At 42.8% G+C, this 19,918-nt stretch overlaps 1 protein-coding gene and 1 pseudogene across 2 annotated transcripts in view; both read right to left on the reverse strand.

Moving 5' to 3' along the window:
- The window catches only part of BIN3 (bridging integrator 3), a 182,080-nt gene that overhangs the window by 48,039 nt on the left and 114,123 nt on the right, over positions 1 to 19,918 (reverse strand). For both annotated transcript variants that reach the window (XM_069214055.1, XM_069214054.1), the window contains exons 5-7: positions 16,579 to 16,715; positions 10,512 to 10,552; positions 7,447 to 7,588 (exon numbers count right to left, since the gene is read on the reverse strand). In XM_069214055.1, the coding sequence (XP_069070156.1) occupies positions 7,447 to 7,588; positions 10,512 to 10,552; positions 16,579 to 16,715 (320 nt within the window). The remainder of the gene's footprint in view (positions 1 to 7,446; positions 7,589 to 10,511; positions 10,553 to 16,578; positions 16,716 to 19,918) is intronic.
- On the reverse strand, positions 12,463 to 13,024 carry LOC138266644 (synaptosomal-associated protein 29 pseudogene; annotated as a pseudogene).

The raw sequence follows: 19,918 nt of genomic DNA on the forward strand, positions 1-19,918 counted from the left end.
GGCAATACTTGAATTACTTTAAGAGGCCCAAGGACCCATCCCCCTGGGCTATACTCATTTATAGGGGAGGGCTGGTGCATGGCACCCCCTCCCAAAGCCTGAAGGGGCCCCGGGAACCTCATTCCCCCTGGGCCAAACACCTTACTATTTAGGTAAGAGGCATGCGGCCCCCCATCCGTAAACCCAAATGGGCCTTTGGGAACCCCAAAAATCCCAGGGACATACTTTAAATAAAGGGTAGGGGCCACGTGGCCCTCTCCCTCAGCCATAAAGGGCCTTGGGGACCCCATCTCCTGGGTCTTAATCCAATTTATAAGGGGGGGGGGGGGGTGCACAACAGGATCGGAACAAAACCTTTGGTCCAAAAAGGGTCTTCCCCCCCCCCCCCCCCCCCACACAGAGCCTAGGGTGGGCAGGTTATACCTACCTTGTCTCCTTATATTTTTCTTCAAACTTCAGGGGAGGGGAGTAAGGGCCTGATTTAAGAAAAGTGGCACTGCACACAGTGCATCGCCAGTTTCCTTGCACCCCTTAGCGCTCCCTAACTCCACCATGTGTGCGCCATGGCGGTAGTTAGGGAACTAGCGTCAATTTTTTTAATGCTAGTTCAGAGCTTTGCAGGATTAGCGTAAAAATGTTGACGCTAACCCTGTAAAGTCCATTGAGGCCCATCGTAAACAAGGCTGTGCCTCCTTTTAACACCTGCTCTGAGCAGACGTTAAAAGATGCCAAACAAATTACGCAAAGAAATCTCTTAGAGATTTCTTTGCATAATTTTTTCAACCCCCTTAACAGGGGAGTGCTCCGTTTGCATACATTACGCTTGGCGCAAGCTTACTGTAGCGCGAAGGGTTGCAAAGTGACTCAAATGCAAGTGGCGTGGCGATTTTGGGCTCGTAGGGCCACATTAGATTTTTAAAAATGACGCTAATGTGGCACACGGAGGCATTAAGGAGCTCTTAAATCTGCCCCAAATTCCCAGAGTCCTGTAATGGTTACCAGCAACATTTTTCTCATGCTGCTGGTAGCCAATCAGAGTGCTCTCCTGTGTGAGTCTGACTCCCGAGGGAGTTAATTGGCCCAAGGGAAAAAAAAGCTCCTTGTGCTAATCAGAAGGCTTTATTTTGTATAATTAGCTTCAAGGGACTCACACAAGAGTCCCTCAAACCCAACAGTCCAGATATACAAATATTTTGTAACCTTTAATTTCTCAACAACTACTGAATGGATTTACCCCAAATCACAAAAAGCACTAAGGGCCATAGGTACGAACACATTTTCCCATAGACACAGAATGGGCAAAACTGCTTGCTACATCTGGCCCTAAATGTGCACTAAGATCTAGCTTCTTGCCAAATTTTGTGTAAATCCGTTCTGAAGATTTGGCTGTAGTTCTTCTTTAAAATGTCTATGGAAAATGAATGGGGATTTTGCATTTTGGGACCTGAACCCCCACTCAACCACGCCCCTCCTTCCCTGATGGATCACCCCAATGCTTCTTTGCACAAATTAGATAAAAAAAAGAGACTATCTGGAAAATTTCATGGAGATTCGTCAACGGGTACCAATGTTATTACCAAACCAAAAAAGGCACTTCCTCTGGAAATGGTGACCTAACTATAATTACCCAGTGGATGTAGATTCACATGCATGAATAACAATACACTCTTTATGAATGATAATGTGAGGTTCGTCAGATGAGAGTTTGAAGGTTTGAAGCATGCTGGTGAATTAAACCATAAAAAAACTCACTGCCTTCTTATGATCAAAATACATCAGCCGGAAGATTTAAGTAAAGCACATTAGCTTACAAATAATGCTCGCCAGAATCGCCTTTTATCCCTGTACAAGCGAAATACTTAACAAAAAGATAGAGTATAAACTAAGAAGCCTTCGAAGAACTTAAATTCATGTCTCAGGATGAATAGGAAACTCTTGGTAATCTACACATTTGTTTTCTTGTTGAATTCTTCCTGGACACAAACATGAAAGATGCCCAAATATACATTCTTCAGCGGAGGGGACAATAAAGCACCATTACTCCTTGCTGAAATAGATCTGTACCTTGAACTGTTCTGAGAAAAGAGCAAGAGTCACACAGATCAAAGTTGCTAAAATGAAAATGACGCTATCTGATTTATTATGTAGTTAAAGGTCCTCGAAATGTAAAAAGTGCAATGAATTACTGAAATCAGCTGAAATATGTAAAACACGTCACTGAGCAGTCCAGGACAAGAGCTTCTACTAGGGATGTTCCCCTTCACAGAGGGGGTGGAAACTCTGGGCAAAAACTGAGAAGGCATTTATTTGAGCAGTATTTTTCTCTTGTGACTAGGTTGATTCACGGGTCTTGAGTACCATTCAGTAAACTTATTTCACCTGATCCCTTTCTCCTGTTGAGTATCTCAGGCAGATGGCTGTGAAAGTCTATCTTTAAAATATTCATACCCTGTAGATGGGACTCTACTGGAAGAATGTCCTTTAGGTCCAACGTAGAGCAGACAAGTGGCAGCAAGACTGCTGTCCCCTCTTGTTTAGCTGAACATCAAAACATTTTTGCCTGAGCGAACTTGAACTTTCACCAGGAGGAGAGGGAGGAAGGAAGGACTTCAGGTCTTGAAAAAGCAACCAGTGTTCAACCATGGAGAGACGGAAGTCCACTTGTCAATATGTCCGATGACTTTAGCAGTTAACTTCACAGAAGTTTAGGGATGGGCCAGTCTGTTGAGGTTTGAGGAGTCAGGCTGACAAAAAGCCTTCCCTCAACAGGATGGTCTCTAGAATCCATCAGACAACTGACTCAAATGGATGTTGCAGTATTTTAACCAAGGCTCTAGATATCGAACACTGGGTGAGCCAGAAAGTGCTGCAAATTCTCACCTGTATCTGAGCCAAGACAGTAAGATAACAATAGATCTAGTAATGTCTGAAACCATCACAATGATGTTTTGGACATTTGGAAAAAAAAATAACCACTGCTGGTTCAAGACCATGGAAGCCTCACTGAGGATTCATTGCTGTTCACATAAACTGAAATCATTATGCTGAAATCAAAAGGGATGTGGAATTCCATTCACTCAACACCCAGGACATATCGTCTGTGGTAAAGGACAATATATTTTCATTTTTATTTTGTCCACTGGACAAAAAGGCCAAACCCACTGCAGCCCAAACCATTTAGCTGCCAGTTTACAGTACCATAAAATACATTTCCGAAAGAGGGTTGTCTGACACCAAGTCAAGATGTGTATCCATAAGTATTAGTTGTTCAAGCTTGTGCATAGGAATCAATTATGCATAAGCCTTTACTATCAAGGTGAGTGCTCAAATGAAATGCAGTGAGCTGTAAGCTCAGCTTGCATTATTGACGGTGGCTACTGTACAAAACATGTTCACAAAATGCAACAATTTGAAGCTGCTTATAATACATGGGACTCTACAATCCAAGTATAAAAACCTGTCTCTATTTTTTTTATTTATTATTATTATTTTATTTTTTTAATAACAGGCTACTTGTAACACTCATTATTATAAAGAAATGATGACAGAACTCAACTGTTATAATTTATTACAGCTGAATTCTAATGCCACAATGCCTGTGGCCAGAGCCAGTAGAAGAGGGGGAAGTCAGGTCATATCATGGAACTTAACTAAAGCTGCAGTTTAAAGAGTGAATATGGAACAAGCTTTTCTTTCTTCTCCTTTGTTTTTCTACCTGTATAGAGACAAGCCAAAAGGTGATATTTATGATAACATTTTTTGCACTCCTTAATCATAGAATCATATAAGACTTAGAATCTTTCTGCGTGTTTCTACACATTCCAGGCTACTGAGCCTTTAAAAAAAAAAAAAAAAAAAAAACTTTATTTGTATTAAATCGATTCTAATCTTTTTGCAAAATCATCTAACAGCATTTTTTTATTCTGTTGATTATTTTAGGTGTCAGCACAATAGAACACCACAAAGCAGAGAAAAGCATCTTAAACTGCAACACACTGATCATAATAAAAGAGAATCCAAGTCTTCTCAGGGAGGTGCGCGTTGAGAACGCTCTTTTGGACCTGGTAATTTATTAGGATCTTTCAAAGAATACCATCTGGAAAGTGCAGAAACTAGTAAAGAATCTGGTGGTGGAAGAGGATTGTCACCAACAAAGAATTTGGTTTGGCAACCTTGTTACTTCCTCCACTGTAGTTGGAGGAAGTAACAAGGTTGCTGGAAAAGCAGAAGCAGGATTAATCATGATTTGATTAAAAGAGAATACTGCAAGCCTGGGAAAACCAGCACATATCAGATGTAAGAGGAGTTGAATGAGGTTGTAGAGAGACTATGTTCCTGGTTACGAAATTAGGTCTCTTCAAATGTGTGTAAACAAGAATCAAAACATCAGGGGTGAACAGAAGATCAAGATATCTGAGCTCTCTCACTAGGAAACTGAACTACTGTTCTAGTGGTACAGAAAGGATGAATGCGCAGAGCGAGAAATATTTATAGTTTCTGAAGTAGTGATGGTTGAGAAAAATCCTCCAGTACGGCAGAAGCTTCTGAAAAATGTATGGAAATATTGGCACTGAAACCAGTACTAACTGGTGCTTCTTATCTTTCTTGTAACTCGTATCTTTCCAATTCTTTCGAGTTTTTTCTAAGCTGAAGATTCTCAGAAGCATGACCTGGTAACAAAAATTATTTCTATTTCCCTGAAGGATTCCTCTCTAATCCTTGGAAGTACACCTTAAGTGAAATAAGTAGTGTGTTGTGTTTTCTGGATTACCAGTGCCAATGTGCCAATTACTGGTACCATTTATCTGGTAGCTGGACACTGGAGGGAGGGGAAGTGAGCTCAGCCCACCAAAATGAGGACTTGGCCAAAGACTTATCAACCGCTGGGAAATTGGTTCTGTATGCCCGATCAATCACATGATGCTTCAAGCTTATTCAATCTTGTAGCAACGTGGACAATCCCCTACAATCCTCGGGGACAGAGGGGGAAATTACACTATTGTAACAAAGTTAGCCACATGTGGTAATGTTAAATAACTAATATAATTTATGGTATCTCAATTAATACTGAACATCATTATTAGAACTCAAAAAAATCCTTATCCAGTATGCCACATTTCATACTATTGTCAAATAATGAATCCGTCTTGAAGAAAATTGCATACATTTAATTAAAAAGGAAGCAAGTAAAACGTAGCTGTTATAAGAGACATCGTTGTTTCTTATTTAACAAGCACCACACGTCTATTTACTGTATATGCTGCTGGAGAAGGCACATTATTTCAGCAGTGCAATTTTACCTTTTTGCCCCTACTTGTTGGTTATATAGAGTTAGCTTGCTTCTTTCTTTGAATAATTGTCTCATATGTATGTTGATACCTTTAAGAAACATGTACACTAAAGGAATATTATGGTGCTTGTTAAATAAGGTACAAGGCCTTCTCAATTTTAACATTATACAACTAGTTTTCACTTGACTCCTTTTCTACGGAAATTACATAGTGAACAAGAAGGAAACCTCTAGGCGCCAGGGCAAATTCTTTTTTTGTGTTTGTTTTTTGTTTGTTTGTTTTTTTAGAGATGGGGAGTGACCCATTAGGCAAGGGTCGCTCCCCTGGGGGGCAAATTGTATTTAGACCATTTCTGCCCCCCTTGGGGGCAGATTGGCCAATCTTAGGTCAATCTGCCCCTAAGGGGGCAGAAACCACTAGGCACCGGGGATTTTTTTTTAGGCAAGGGTCACTCCCCGGGGGGCTGGGTGCGTGGCAAATTTATTTTAGGCCATTTCTGACCCACTGGGGCCGGCTGAGCTAGAGGCCAAAATCCACAGTAGGCACTATTTTCTATGAAAACATGTGATGTGTCCACATTGTGTTTTGGGCCATTTCCTGTCACGGGCGCTAGGCCTACCCACACAAGTGAGGTATCATTTTTATCGGGAGACTTGGGGGAACAAAGATTAGCAAAACAAGTGTTATTGCCCCTTGTCTTTCTCTACATTTTTTCATTCCAAATATAAGAGAGTGTGTAAAAAAAGACATCTATTTGAGAAATGTCCTGTAATTCACATGCTAGTATGGTCACCCCGGAATTCAGATATGTGCAAATAACCACTGCTCCTCACCACCTTATCTTGTGCCCATTTTGGAAATACAAAGGTTTTCTTGATAGCTATTTTTCACTCTTTATATTTCAGCAAATTAATTGCTGTATACCCGGTATAGAATGAAAACGCACAGCAGGGTGAAGCTCATTTATTGGCTCTGGGTACCTAGGGTTCTTGATGAACCTACAAGCCCTATATATCCCCGCAACCAGAGGAGTCCAGCAGACGTAACGGTATATTGCTTTCGAAAATCTGACATTGCAGGAAAAAGTTACAGAGTAAAACTTAGAGAAAAAGTTATGTTTTTTTCACCTCAATTTCAATATTTTTCTTTTTCAGTTGTTATTTTCTGTAGGAAACCCTTGTAGGATCTACACAGATGACCCCTTGCTGAATTCAGAATTGTATCTACTTTTCAGAAATGTTTAGGTTTCTGGGATCCAGCATTGGTTTCACGCCCATTTCTGTCACTGACTGGAAGGAGGCTGAAAGCGCCAAAAATAGTAAAAATGGGGTATGTCCCAGTAAAATGCCAAAATTGTGTTGAAAAAATGGGTTTTCTGATTCAAGTCTGCCTGTTCCTGAAAGCTGGGAATATGGTGGTTTTAGCTCCGCAAACCCTTTGTTGATGCCATTGTCAGGGGAAAAATCACAAGCCTTCATCTGCAGCCCTTTTTTTGCATTTTCTTTTTTTTAAAACGAAATTTTTGCTGTATTTTGGCTAATTTCTTGGTCTCCTTCAGGGGAACCCACAAAGTCTGGGTACCTCTAGAATCCCTAGGATGTTGGAAAAAAAGGACGCAAATTTGGCTTGGCTAGCCTATGTGGACAAAAAGTTATGAGGGCCTAAGTGCGAACTGCCCCAAATAGCCAAAAAAAGGCCTGGCACAGGAGGGGGAAAAGGCCCGGCAGCGAAGGCGTTAAAGTTATATTATTTTTTAGAAAAACAAATCACAGTCAATTTCCAAGCAGCTGAGAAGAAAGAAGAGAAGAATAACAAGATAGCATGACAATGCGTAGGCTACTTTCCCTCTCCCCCCTTGCTCTTTGCGTCATTTATGAGGAAAAACTTTATTCTGCATATATCCACTGAACTGGTTTGTCAGGGGTAGAAATCCTGACATTTTTCAGTGTTGGTTTTTCAGCCTTTTTCTGCGAGATTTTTACTGATTCTGCCATTGGGCATAGGTGGTCAGGCCACAGGAAGTCACAACAACAGGTAATCAGACCAAGGTTTACCACAGTAGAACAATACATATTCCCAGGTGTGCCACGGTGCAGAGATAATCAGACCCTTGTGTATCACCACCAATGAACAACCTCTTGGGCAGATTCCAAACCTGATGAAGTTTGGCAAGGACAGGTCCGGTCTTCTCCTTTTCTTCATACTTTTCCACCTTGGACTGAAGGCGTTTGTAGTCCTGCAGAGTCTGCTCACGTCTCTTCACCGCCATGTTGAGACTGGGGAAGACGCTGCTATACCTAAGAGAGCAGAGAAGAGCAAAGCATGAGGAAGTGGCGGGAAATGTGGTCAGCTCACGTGTGCTACAGCGTTCCTGAAAACCACAAACTGAAACCACAGGTATATGAACAAAATGAGTGCACAATTCCCTCCGAAACAGAACAGGTACACTACAGACAGCCGCAGCACAAACCTCCCTTTCAAAAGGGAACCCGTACAGAACCTGCAGCAGCAGCACAGGCTAAGCTCACGCAGAGAACAGGCACAGCAGTGAAGGTTTATCTCCCCACAGAACAGGTGAATTATCAATGTGAACTTCTCTCGTACACAGCACATGTAGCGTGCAGCAGAAGAGCAAAGCTCTCTAACATGTGTGTGTGTGTGTGTGTGTGTATGTGTGTGTATGTGTGTGTGGTGGTGGTGGTCAGGTGGCAGGGTGAGCGAGACAGTTAAAAAACAAACAAACCATGGCCTCAGGAGCAGCAGTGCACACTTCCCTCATGCAGAAAGGAAGTTGTTGCACCACTGTTTCCAGATACCTCCTGGTAGAGAACAGCCCAACTGCAGCAGTGGAAGCACCCCTTAAGGCTCAGAAAAAGTACAGCACCGAGAGCCACTATTTGCTTCTCTAGCACAGCACGTGCAGCAGCATGGAAAACATTTCCAAATGTCGAACCGGTGCGTCACGTTCAAAGTCAGTTTCACTCCTTTTTAACGGTTTTGTCAAGTGTCCACAGCAGCTCATAAACCACAGAGGGCAACAAAAGATATATAGATGTAATTGTGAATACTGACAACCAAACGAACTATATCCTTCACCTTGTAAAACATTCAGGACACTTAGTAGGTCAAAAATGTAACAGCTGAAAAATAAAAGATATCATTTTAAATATGTTTCTGAAACAATAATATTTCTGTGTTATCTTCCAAACTCGGAACGGGTATGAGCAGCTCGGAGCTCACTTTGAGAACTAGTCTAAGCTGCAGGGGTTTCGGAATAAAAAACAACACTGTGATTGCAATTTTTCTTTGAAAAAAAAAAACTGGGATGTCCATCAGTGGTAAACCTTTTCTTATAGAAGATTGCTACTGCCTTGTGATTTTGTTAAGTTGGATATTTGGGTCTTCTCAACTGTAGCATCGTGCAGATAGGGCTTCATTTGTAAAAGAATAAGCACCGAGCTCAACGTTTTACTCAGGAGCCCATGACCTCCGATACTTAATGTCTGTGTGGCGAATATCAAGTCTATGTCATGCTGACTCCACCTCCTGCTAGGTTAGTCCACCACCAGACACTTCCTGTCCTTTCATCTCGCTCTTGCATGCTCCTGCTTTCTCCGTTTGTTACAATTTTTTACAGTCTTTCTCTTCCTCCTTACTTCCGCCATGTGCATTTTTCCCTCTCTTGCTCTGGGTCAAAGTCTGATAAGGAAAAATAAGTGCAGGTCCCAACATATTAATGTTGGTGGGCTCCACCTGCAACCACCAACTCAAATTAAATACTGCTTGCAAGTTCAACATAGTTAACTGTGGTTGGCCTGAAAGCGGGAGGGAGTGGAATAGTCTCAACCATAGAATGATGGAATACCGCTTCCTTGCCCCAAAATAAATCATTATGCAAAATAAAGCAATTCACTTTAATGAGCAAGGCGGGATTTGCATATAATGGAAAAAAATAGTATTCTACGAGTCCACTCTTAAAAGAACCAATTGCCCTAACCACTTTGCTAAAAGTCAGCATGAGGAATGGAAAAGCCTTAGCTTTGGATGCTCACTTTTGGTCGCTAACAGGAGTAAGGGGTCTGCAAGTTTTAAGCCTGAAAACATGCAGAAAACATGCATAGTGCATCCTTGAACTGCCTGGTGTATCCTAGGGTGGAAATTTTGTTATCACGGAATGTCATTTGCGTACTGGTGCACACAAACATCTATCTCAGTCAGGGATCCTTATATGGATTAAACAGAGACGTAAGGTAGACCCACATGATTTCTCGAATTATACGCTGTGTCTGTACACCTGTTAATACCTACTGTTCTGGAAGGAGGCAAACCAATCCAGACTACCAAGATCTATCTTGTCATTCAAAATGCAGTAGAACAGGAGTTCTTAACCTGCGGTCAGGGGACCCCTGGAAGTCAGGGGGTCCATGACTGCTCAGAAAATAAAATAATATTGACAAATTAATAACACAGTGTATATTAAGATTTGAAATGTACAATTTTGAAACGTTCAGTAAGTGTGAAGGGTTTTGAAACTGGAGTCTAAAAATGAAGTTGGTGTCGTCAGATTGATTTGTGGGAGCAGTGCAAATGATGCAAAAAGAATATAGTATGGGTGATGGGTAGCCTCAGTTGAATTAAGAAAATTACCAACCTTTGCATTAAAATTAAAATTTTGATTTGTTTTATATTTGTGGAAATAATAAAATATTTCATAATGTATGTATTTGTTTGATGAATGTTTGTTTTTGTATTTTTGTGTATTGTTTGAGGTTGAAATCATAAAAATTGTTTAAGCTGTGGTTTCAGGCTTCCATTAATGTAGGTCCGCAGATTCCAGTAATGCTTCTGTGGGGTGTACACAGAAATCAAATGGTTAGGAACCACTGAAGTAGAGAATACTGTGGTCAAAGTAGAAAATGCAAGGGTCCATTACACACAGACCTGGTGAAGGGTGGACAGTAGCCGTGCTGAGTCTGAAAACAAGTTTAGTGTAACTGCTTCGCACACAGAAAAAACGTACAACACAGGCAGCGGAAATGCAAGCCCATTCACAAACAAGTTGGGCCAAGCACCCATGCTAATTTTCTCCTTATTCTAGGGTTGATAACTAGAAACATGTGCTGCAAATACTCAAAGGTATCTTGATTCCCCCCACCCCAAACTTGAAGGTGTAGCACTACATTCTTTCACTGGAAAAGTATTTGAAGGGCTTTCACCTACTTTTTTAGAGGCTCCAAGACGGTTTTCTGGATTTGGTTCACCTGTGTAAAAAGAGAACTGTTTTAGGCACTACTGGAGATACGACCCGTAGTACTGACACATACAACTAAAATTGTGGTATATATGCACTTGCTAAAACACCATAACTCCAGATGCAATGGTTCACTACACCAGGACAGTAGTGGATGACAATGCACAAAAGCAGGCGCCTAGGCCAGAATTACGAGTTGCACAGTACTGGCTGGATGCAATCTCTGCACATGGATTTACTGTTACTGTGTGGTATCACCGCACCAGTAGTGTGAAATTATGAGTTAACCCCCTTGGAAGGGGGAATAAATGTGCAAAGAACTGCCCAGTGTATTCTGCAATGCATTCCCTGTTCTGAAGTGTTCAATGCGTACATTTCCCACCTACCTTAAACAGGTGGCAAATGTGCGCATGGGCTTCTGTTTGGGGGGTTTGAAGGTGGAGGCGGGGGTAGGGAAGACGAGGAATAGATCTTGCAGCAGTGGCATAGACAGGGACAGAATGACACACCTTCCAATACAGAGAAGATACGCCCCCTTGGCCATACCTCCAGTGGGAAGAAAATCACCCTCACCTCAAACCGCTTTATCACCAGTGAAACCCACACTGTTGGAAGGAAGTGGAAGGCCAACAAGAAGGGAAGGGAAAGTGGTGCACTGCTCTTAAACAGACAGGGCACTGTGGCGGCGGCGTTAAAGTGACCCCGGGAGAAAATTAGTTTCCGTTACAGCGACTTCTGAGGAGAGGGAGGAATGCCATCAGTTATAGCCCTGGGCAGAATGCTCGACTACTGTTCTTCCAAAAAGAATTACAGAACGTTATTACATTTATATAGAGTACATATACTCGCTGCTAGTAGTGTAAACTGTGAATGACTGAGCAGGTGTATAGGCTTCTAAAGCTTCACGTTTCTATATCAATTCAAGGGTATATTAAAAAGCACTATAATGTTTACCCTCCTTTCTGCTTTTTCCGGAATCAACTACTTTTAAATGGGTACAGTGCTGCCGCTTTCCTATTCGACATCTGCTTAATTACAAAGAATGGTATAAGAAAAGCTAAAAAAATGTATTTTAAAAAGTGCCTCAGTAAGAGGTTACACAAAGTGCTTGCTAGCCTTGCTGCCTTTTGATGTTTTTTCTCAGAGATCGATGGTCTGATCAGCAAAGTCAAGAGCGATGTATGTGTAAAAAAGCAGCCTTTGAATACACAGTGGTTTCTAAAAGGCCCTCTTTGGTTACTCTAAGAGCTACAAATAGGAGGAGCTAGAATTACACTCTAAACGTATAGGCACAATAGAGAAGGAAGGACTGAGGTCAGCTCATTCCAGTCAAGGGGGGCAAGGACAGGAACCAAAGTGAACAAACACTGATCTGGAGAGGTTGGCTACAATGACAAGAAGGGAAAAAAATAAAACTTGAGATTGAAGTGCCAGCGGGGGGGCTGTGTCCTCCTACGGTGCAGTAGAGAGTTTGCAGGAGATCAGTCACTGAGAGTGCAACAAGAACAGTTCTAGGAGCTCAGTGCAAGACCCAGATGCCATCAGGGCAGGCGTGTACGACTGATGCAGTTCCAAAGACTAGGAGCGGGAGGGAAAGTAGTAGTCTGTGGGAACAATGGCTTCCCAGTTTCCTTCTTGATTTAAAAAAAGGTAGGCTGACTGTCAGCTGTGATTGAGATATACATAAGCTAAATAAGAGTCACAGATATTGTCTCCCAGCTCAAAGATGATTTAGGATGCAATTATTTCACATAAAGTTTTTTTTGTGGTGGGGAGTAGAGCCATACGCTACCTAAAACTGTGAAAACAATGATGACATACTCCAGCAACAAGAGAAAAGCCTTGACTGGACCGTAAAAAGCACCCAGTCAAGGCCTGGAAGCTCAGAACCGAGTGAACACACACATTCCATGCAGTGTCTTAAAGCTCCTTTTGGATCTTCTGATCTGTTCTTTCAATGTCAAAACCTACCTTGTCCACTTTGGTTGTGAGCCTTCCCAAAATAACATCTTGGTTGTTGATCTCATTCAGCGATTCCAGTGCCAGGTTCTTCAGGTGACCCAGTCCAGATGATATCACATTTACATTGTTGTCCACCTTCTCGTGGTAATCGCACAGCACTTGGTTCTTTTGGCACTGCTGAGAGCTGGAAAAAGAGGCCCCGGCTGCACTGTTGCTGAATTCACCAGTGTTCAGGTTGCATAGGTTTGGATGGCTGGCTTGGTAATTGGATACCTGTCCCTTGCTGGCAGCAACTGCATCCTGCAATCTGTTAATGAGTGAGTATTCTGGAGCTGGTTCAGCAGGTTTTGGTTTGAAATAGTTGACAAAGCCCCCAAAGACACGCTTGATGTCGTTGATGTGCCTCTCACTTGTCTTCAGTTCATACTCCATAGAATCAACCATTCGCTCCATCCACTTTAAGGTCTCCCCCAGGCAAACCAGCTCTTCTGCTGTCCCCACTACCACTTTCTCAGTTATTAATGTTAGCAAACCAAGCGTAAAATTATTATTACAGGGTTCTTCAGGGATGTTCTACGACCATCTCTTATCCCGACCTTCAGTCTAATGATATGGTTTAGACAGCTAACAGGCTCCGACTATGTAACTGAAGGGGTTCCGCTTGAACTTTCTAAACAAACTGAGCTCCCAGTCTTCTTGTGGTGCCATGAGAAATATTGGTTGCAAATTTGACATTTGCCTGTTTGATGTAACTGACTGCAGCAACAAAAGCTAATCTTCAATGAAGTTTTTTCCGTAGCCTTTTCCTAATTTAATTACAAAACCCTATGCTAGGCTTTGTTAAGTCATATTTCAAAGACAGCAGAAGTCCCTAGGGGACCGAAATTAAATAATAATAACAAACATTGTCCGAAATTCTAAATTCAGTTTTAATATCCAAAAGTATAAACAGAATTTTTCAGAACATAAAAATGCAGTGGGTGGTGACTCAAAACAGATGTGAAGAAGTGCTCGGGCACAAAAAGTGATATATGTGACTAAATGGTACAATGTTTGTATCACAATTAAATCAGTTACACTATAGCCCTCAAGATTACAAAGCCATTAATACACAGAAGGGTCTGTACGGAATGTCGACGGTGTTCCAATCCTTTTCAGATAATAGGATCATCATTAGGACAAACATATATAGGCCAGAGTTGTTACATAATGCAAGGGTTAGGCCTAAGAGTTGCTCTGTCACCCGGAAGGAATATGCCCGTTGAATCTGGAGTACAGTGATGAAGAGTTTGCTAAGGGGTAGAGTTAAGCACTGGTCGGTCAACATGGTGTCAGTTTTAAGTAAGGGTAAAGCCGAGAATCATTTCTGCCCGAGGTACAATAAATATAATATTGATTGCTGTGCACCAGAGACTCAGAGCAATGGCGATGATGTCGGATCCCGTTTAGGAGTGGCTAATACTGAAATAGTCTCTTTTTCAATGCAACCACCATGGTGGCGAAAATAATTTAGAAATGGTGCTGGGGAATTGTGACAGACCAATCATCGTGGTAGAGGAGTCATACTAAAAATTGCCACTCTCCATCCGAACAATGGAGCAATGGAAATCTAAGAATAACACGTGCACGTTTCCGTCCCAGAGGCTACACACCAGGATATATGCAAGGCATGTGAACTGACAATTTAATGCTGCAGAAATAGCAACACCAAAGCCCTATCTAGGATTGTGTGTGTTAAAAACCACTAGTGGGTGTAATGGGAATCAAAATACTACTACTATAGAAGTGAATCATGAGATGAAATAATTTTAGAGCTGAAGGAACAAAGGGGTCTGAGTCATCTATTCCACTTAGAAGGATTCACATGGTAACCTGGTGAGGTAGGAAATGCTCATATGCCCAGCTGCTACGCCAGAGAATGAAGGGGACATGTCCTCCTCATACTCCAACACACAGCAGTGTGACTGAGTACCAAGTGCATGCGTCCTTGGCCCCTAAGCAAGTGTATGCGTTGCTTCTATCATCAGATCACCAGCAACTTGAGACTGCTAAGTAGGAATGACTTGTGGCCACAGGCTCCAAACACCTGCTTGCCTATGAGAGGCTTGTATTCTCCTATGTCTCAAACAGTGGCTGGCAGCCTCATGTCCTCTGGACTACAGCACTCAGCCTGGCAGATCTCCACACCCAGCAGACATCACCCTGGTGGAACAAGAGGGGCTACGGCACTCAGATTGAAACAAGCATAGGCAAAGCCAATAGGTTTGAGTTTAATGTGATAACACCTGCTGAGTAAGCACATTAAAGCCCACACAAGCAAGAAAAGGCAAAATGCACTGACGGCTCCCTTGCCTTCGATACATTCTGGAGGTTTTTTTCTAGTTCACATATAGACGGCTATTGCTGTGTATTCAATTCCTCATGCAGTTCACTGGAGTGCAGCAGGAAGGATACACCCACACAGCCAATGGCATTAGGTGAGACATGGTAACACCAATTTCAGGAGCAGGATTCTTGGGAAGGAGTATCTAGTTTGTCACATCCACAAGAGGACAAAGACAATTCTTACACGAAAACAAAACATCTTGTGCAACAAACTCAACATTTGGACGAATGCTGCCCCACACAACCAACTGCTTCGTTTTTGTCTGAAACCTGTCTCGCATTGTCTATGACTTACAACGCCTGTTAGTAAACATTTCAGTAAAAGATCAGACAAGTGCCAAAATTCCCAAACACTGTCCCAAAGCATAAATTTGTCTAATGGACTACGTTACTGAAAATCTTGTGCAAGTGCATACATGCTATTATCGTTTTCAGATTGTATCTCAGCTCCAGAAAGGATGACCACTTTCTGTTTTTTTCTTAGTGTATCGTATTTTAATAGTTCTTTTTACTTGTCAGTCCATAAAAAAATGCTTTATTTGAAGAGCTACTATGGGCAGAACGTTAAGTGCTATTTACGGCATCAAGCAGTATCTCAGTTTCTAATCCTTTTCAACACCTAGATTGAGCCTTGAATCCTCTCCTTGTCCAATTTCAACGACTGCCCCCCACCCAGAATACAATCTTATAAAATATAATCCTATTTATTATCAAGTCAGAAGTCTTCCAATTTTTCATGTAGTGTATCAAATAAATGTTACTTCTTCGTTGGTACAGTTCATTTTTTTGACCTGATACAGTTCAGACTGATGATTACATATCTAAACAAATTCATATTTCATACGTATTTCCAGCCCCCAATATGATTCTAACTAATAAGAACACATGTAGGTAGAAAGAGGATATTTTGTAGATATTCCCAGCAGACAAGCGTTTGGTCCTGTTCATGGGACTTTTTCAAGGTTAATGCAAGTAGGTCCCTGTGTCCATAACGTTCCTCGTACATTCAGAACACTATATTCTTCAAGGGCCAAATGTCGGTCCCTTAACCAAGTAAGTTCCAAATTGTAAGTTAACTGTGATGGTACGACCAAAAAATGTCCCAAATCCTTAAAGTTTGATGAGGGACGTCATTCATTGGAACCAGTTTTCCTGTCCTTGGACCACGGTACGCCCGAAGGAGAATCGTTAATGAGTCAGTCGTACCGCACCACACAGTGTCCATCCCCACCTAGATGAAGCCTTGAATCCTCTCCTTTACTGCTACTAGGGACTCAGGGCTCTAAAATGGGCAATCTAATAACGGCGTTGGCCATGGGCCAATAAATGGCAAATACCAGGACCCACCCAAAATGCTGCCTGTTACCCCTGACTCCCAGAACGGACCTCACAAGAAACAATGTATAGTATATTCTAGTCGTTTGGCAAATTCAGTCAGCTTAACAATTACTGGAGAGTCATCAGCACAAGTCTAAAACTGGACACCCACTGCTAAGACGTTTAGGGAGATGTGAACACTGAGGTTTAAAACATTTACTATATTCAGTCCCTGCCTACTTTCTCAAAAGGATCTGGCCCAATCCTTACCTGTTCCAAACACCTCTATCACCTCAGTGGCATGTGCGTCTTCAGACTTTCAGGGCCCAGCAACCTGGCAGAGTACAGGGCTCAACGCAACCCAGCACCCACCTTTTCCTGGTTGAATGAATCCATCCTCTTCATTGCCGTGTCCAGAGCAGTCACCATCTGTTGGAACGCTATATCCTGTTCACACAGAGGATTTCCCTGCAGGTCTGAGGAAATCTTCACAGCCGACTTGGACATGGCTGATGGAGGGCGTGGAGAAAGCAAGAGCGTTAGTGAGACAACCACTGCCGTACGACGGGTCACCTGCAAAGCCTTGTCATAAGCAAGAGAGGGGAGTTACTGATCACTGTGTGGCCAAGGGGATTGGGCGTTCAGTGGGGGGGGAAGAGTACTGAGCAGTACATGGGGCACACTACAAAGGAGGACTCGAAGGATTTCAGAGCATACGTATAGCGTCTGAGGAGAGACAAGTAGGAAGGGTAGTGGCTCTCAAAGAGCAGGAATAGAATGCATTACATGACTGGATTCTTAATTTGCCTATGTTGCCAATTATCAGGTAGGCTGCACTTCATAATTTTAGATACAACAACATTTTTAACAGTTAATCCATTTATTAACTATGTTTTCTACATTACATAGAGCTTTTTAAGTCAACAACCCTCCTGTTAACTGGAGGACTGTAGCTCCACCATATGCAGACATTTTAAGATCTGACCCTGAACACTGGCAAGCCTCATAATCAATCTACAGCTTGTCACGAGACAAAGGTTGAACACATGAGGATACAGAAAACATAGCAAAGCAAGCGAGCTGCAGTCACATAACTGTATCTTTTATGCACTCACATGCTTAGTTATATCTAACATCAACAGTGCTATTCAGGCCCCCAAAACAACAAATGGCATGTGTTCATCTTAGGGCTTGCATCAATAAGAAGAGCGCAAATGCAGCTCACTCTTGTATTTTGCACCTGTGCTTACCATCATCAGGTGCTAGTAAGTGGTACCTCTTGGTGCATAAATTGGTGCAAGGGGTGATAGCATTATTAAAACAGGCCCAAACAACACTTAACAATGATCATTTCCATTTTGTTACACACAGGTGTACATCAGCTGCAAAAAATCTCTATCAGCCTGAATGAAATGCACTTTGTGCTGGGGAGTTGTCACTGCCGCACTTAAATCTGTTAATAGCATTGTTGCAATGAGGGTGAGCGAAATGATCTCTCCACTTCTACAGGTTCTTTACAACTGATTAGCTGACCTGAGTACCTGCTATCGTACCCACTTCAAACAGCAATGTCTTAGCAATTTATGTAAGGCTTTCTACAGAGGTGTCTTGCAAACTGCTAGCAGTCCAAGTATAATAGGAATGTTGTTGAAGCCTTGCCATGTGTTTACTGTACAGCAGTGCCTCTTCTGACATGCTCACCCACCCACACTTTTTTGCTTGGTTTCTAGTGTAATTTCGACCGAAAGGACACTGGGCCCCCACTAAATAGGTCCCTAGTGCCAAATCTCTTTCCCTAAAACTGCCCAGTCATTTTTCCCAATTGGCAAACCTTTAGCTACCACCATAGTCCCTAGTAAATAGTACCCCTGGTGCCTAGGCCATAGGGTACTAAAGGAAGGCTCGGAGGACTGCAGCACCAATTGTGCCAGGGACCCCTTCACTACCTGCACACAGTGCTGCTTTCGCAGGCTTCAAGTCTTTGTGCAGACCTAAAACGAAAACATGACATGGCACATAGCCTGTGTGCCCTGTCCCCTTTACACTGCATGCAATATATGTAAGTCACCACTCTGGCAGGCCTTCCATCCCTAAAGGCAAGGTGCATTATACTACATGTGAGGGCATACCTGCATGATCAGATATGCCCACGCTATGTGTCTGTCGATTCCCAAACATAGTTAGTGAACATTAAAGCCATTTTAAGTACACATGCTAGACACTGGTCATTTTGAGTTCCCCAGCTACATGGTGGCTTCTGGGACCCTAGGAATGTTTGGTATCAAACATCTCGTATTATTATACCCTTACTAAATCCAGTGATGGATTTATTAATACATGCCCCCAGAGGGCACCTTAGAGGTGCCCCCAGAAAACCTACCAACTCCTATTGTGAGCACTGATGGTCCAAACCAGTATAGCCACCTTAGAAAAAGTGCTGACACCCTGAGGTGAGAGCCAAAGCTCTCGAGGGCTCAGAAAAAACGGCTGGTCTGGGTAGAGGTGTGACATCCTCCACCAGGCGCGATGGACATTCGAGGGTGGGGAGTTTCAAAGGCCTTGCCGCCTTTGAAATGCGACCCACTTCTCTCCAAATGGTGGATGAGGCCTGTGAGAAAGTAGCCTCTTTCTAGCCTTGTTACCCCCACTTTTGGCCTGTTTGTGAGTGTATGTCAGGATGTTTGTCACTGTTTTCACTGTCTCACTGGGATCCTGATGGCTGGGCCCCAGTGCTCATAGTGAAAACACTATGTTTTCAGTATGTTTGTTATGTGTCACTGGGACCCTGCTAGTCAGGACCCCAGTGCTCATAAGGTTGTGGCCTATATGTATGTGTCACTGGGACCCTGTCACACAGGGCCCCAGTGCTCATAGGTGTGCATGTATGTGTTCCCTGTGTGGTGCCTAACTGTCTCACTGAGGCTCTGCTAACCAGAACCTCAGTGGTTATGCTCTCTCATTACTTTTAAATTGTCACTAACAGGCTAGTGACCAATTTTACCAATTCACATTGGCTTACTGGAACACCCTTATAATTCCCTAGTATATGGTACTAAGGTACCCAGGGTATTGGGGTTCCAGGAGATCCCTATGGGCTGCAGCATTTCTTTTGCCACCCATAGGGAGCTCTGACAATTCTTACACAGGCCTGCCACTGCAGCCTGAGTGAAATAACGTCCACGTTATTTCACAGCCATTTTACACTGCACTTAAGTAACTTATAAGTCACCTATATGTCTAACCTTTACCTGGTAAAGGTTAGGTGCAAAGTTACTTAGTGTGAGGGCACCCTGGCACTAGCCAAGGTGCCCCCACATTGTTCAGAGCCAATTCCCTGAACTTTGTGAGTGCGGGGACACCATTACACGCGTGCACTACATATAGGTCACTACCTATATGTAGCTTCACAATGGTAACTCCGAATATGGCCATGTAACATGTCTATGATCATGGAATTGCCCCCTCTATGCCATCCTGGCATAGTTGGCACAATCCCATGATCCCAGTGGTCTGTAGCACAGACCCTGGTACTGCCAAACTGCCCTTCCTGGGGTTTCACTGCAGCTGCTGCTGCTGCCAACCCCTCAGACAGGCATCTGCCCTCCTGGGGTCCAGCCAGGCCTGGCCCAGGATGGCAGAACAAAGAACTTCCTCTGAGAGAGGGTGTGACACCCTCTCCCTTTGGAAAATGGTGTGAAGGCAGGGGAGGAGT

This window comes from Pleurodeles waltl, chromosome 11 (genome assembly GCF_031143425.1).
Source record: "Pleurodeles waltl isolate 20211129_DDA chromosome 11, aPleWal1.hap1.20221129, whole genome shotgun sequence".
Classification (NCBI taxonomy): domain Eukaryota; kingdom Metazoa; phylum Chordata; class Amphibia; order Caudata; family Salamandridae; genus Pleurodeles; species Pleurodeles waltl.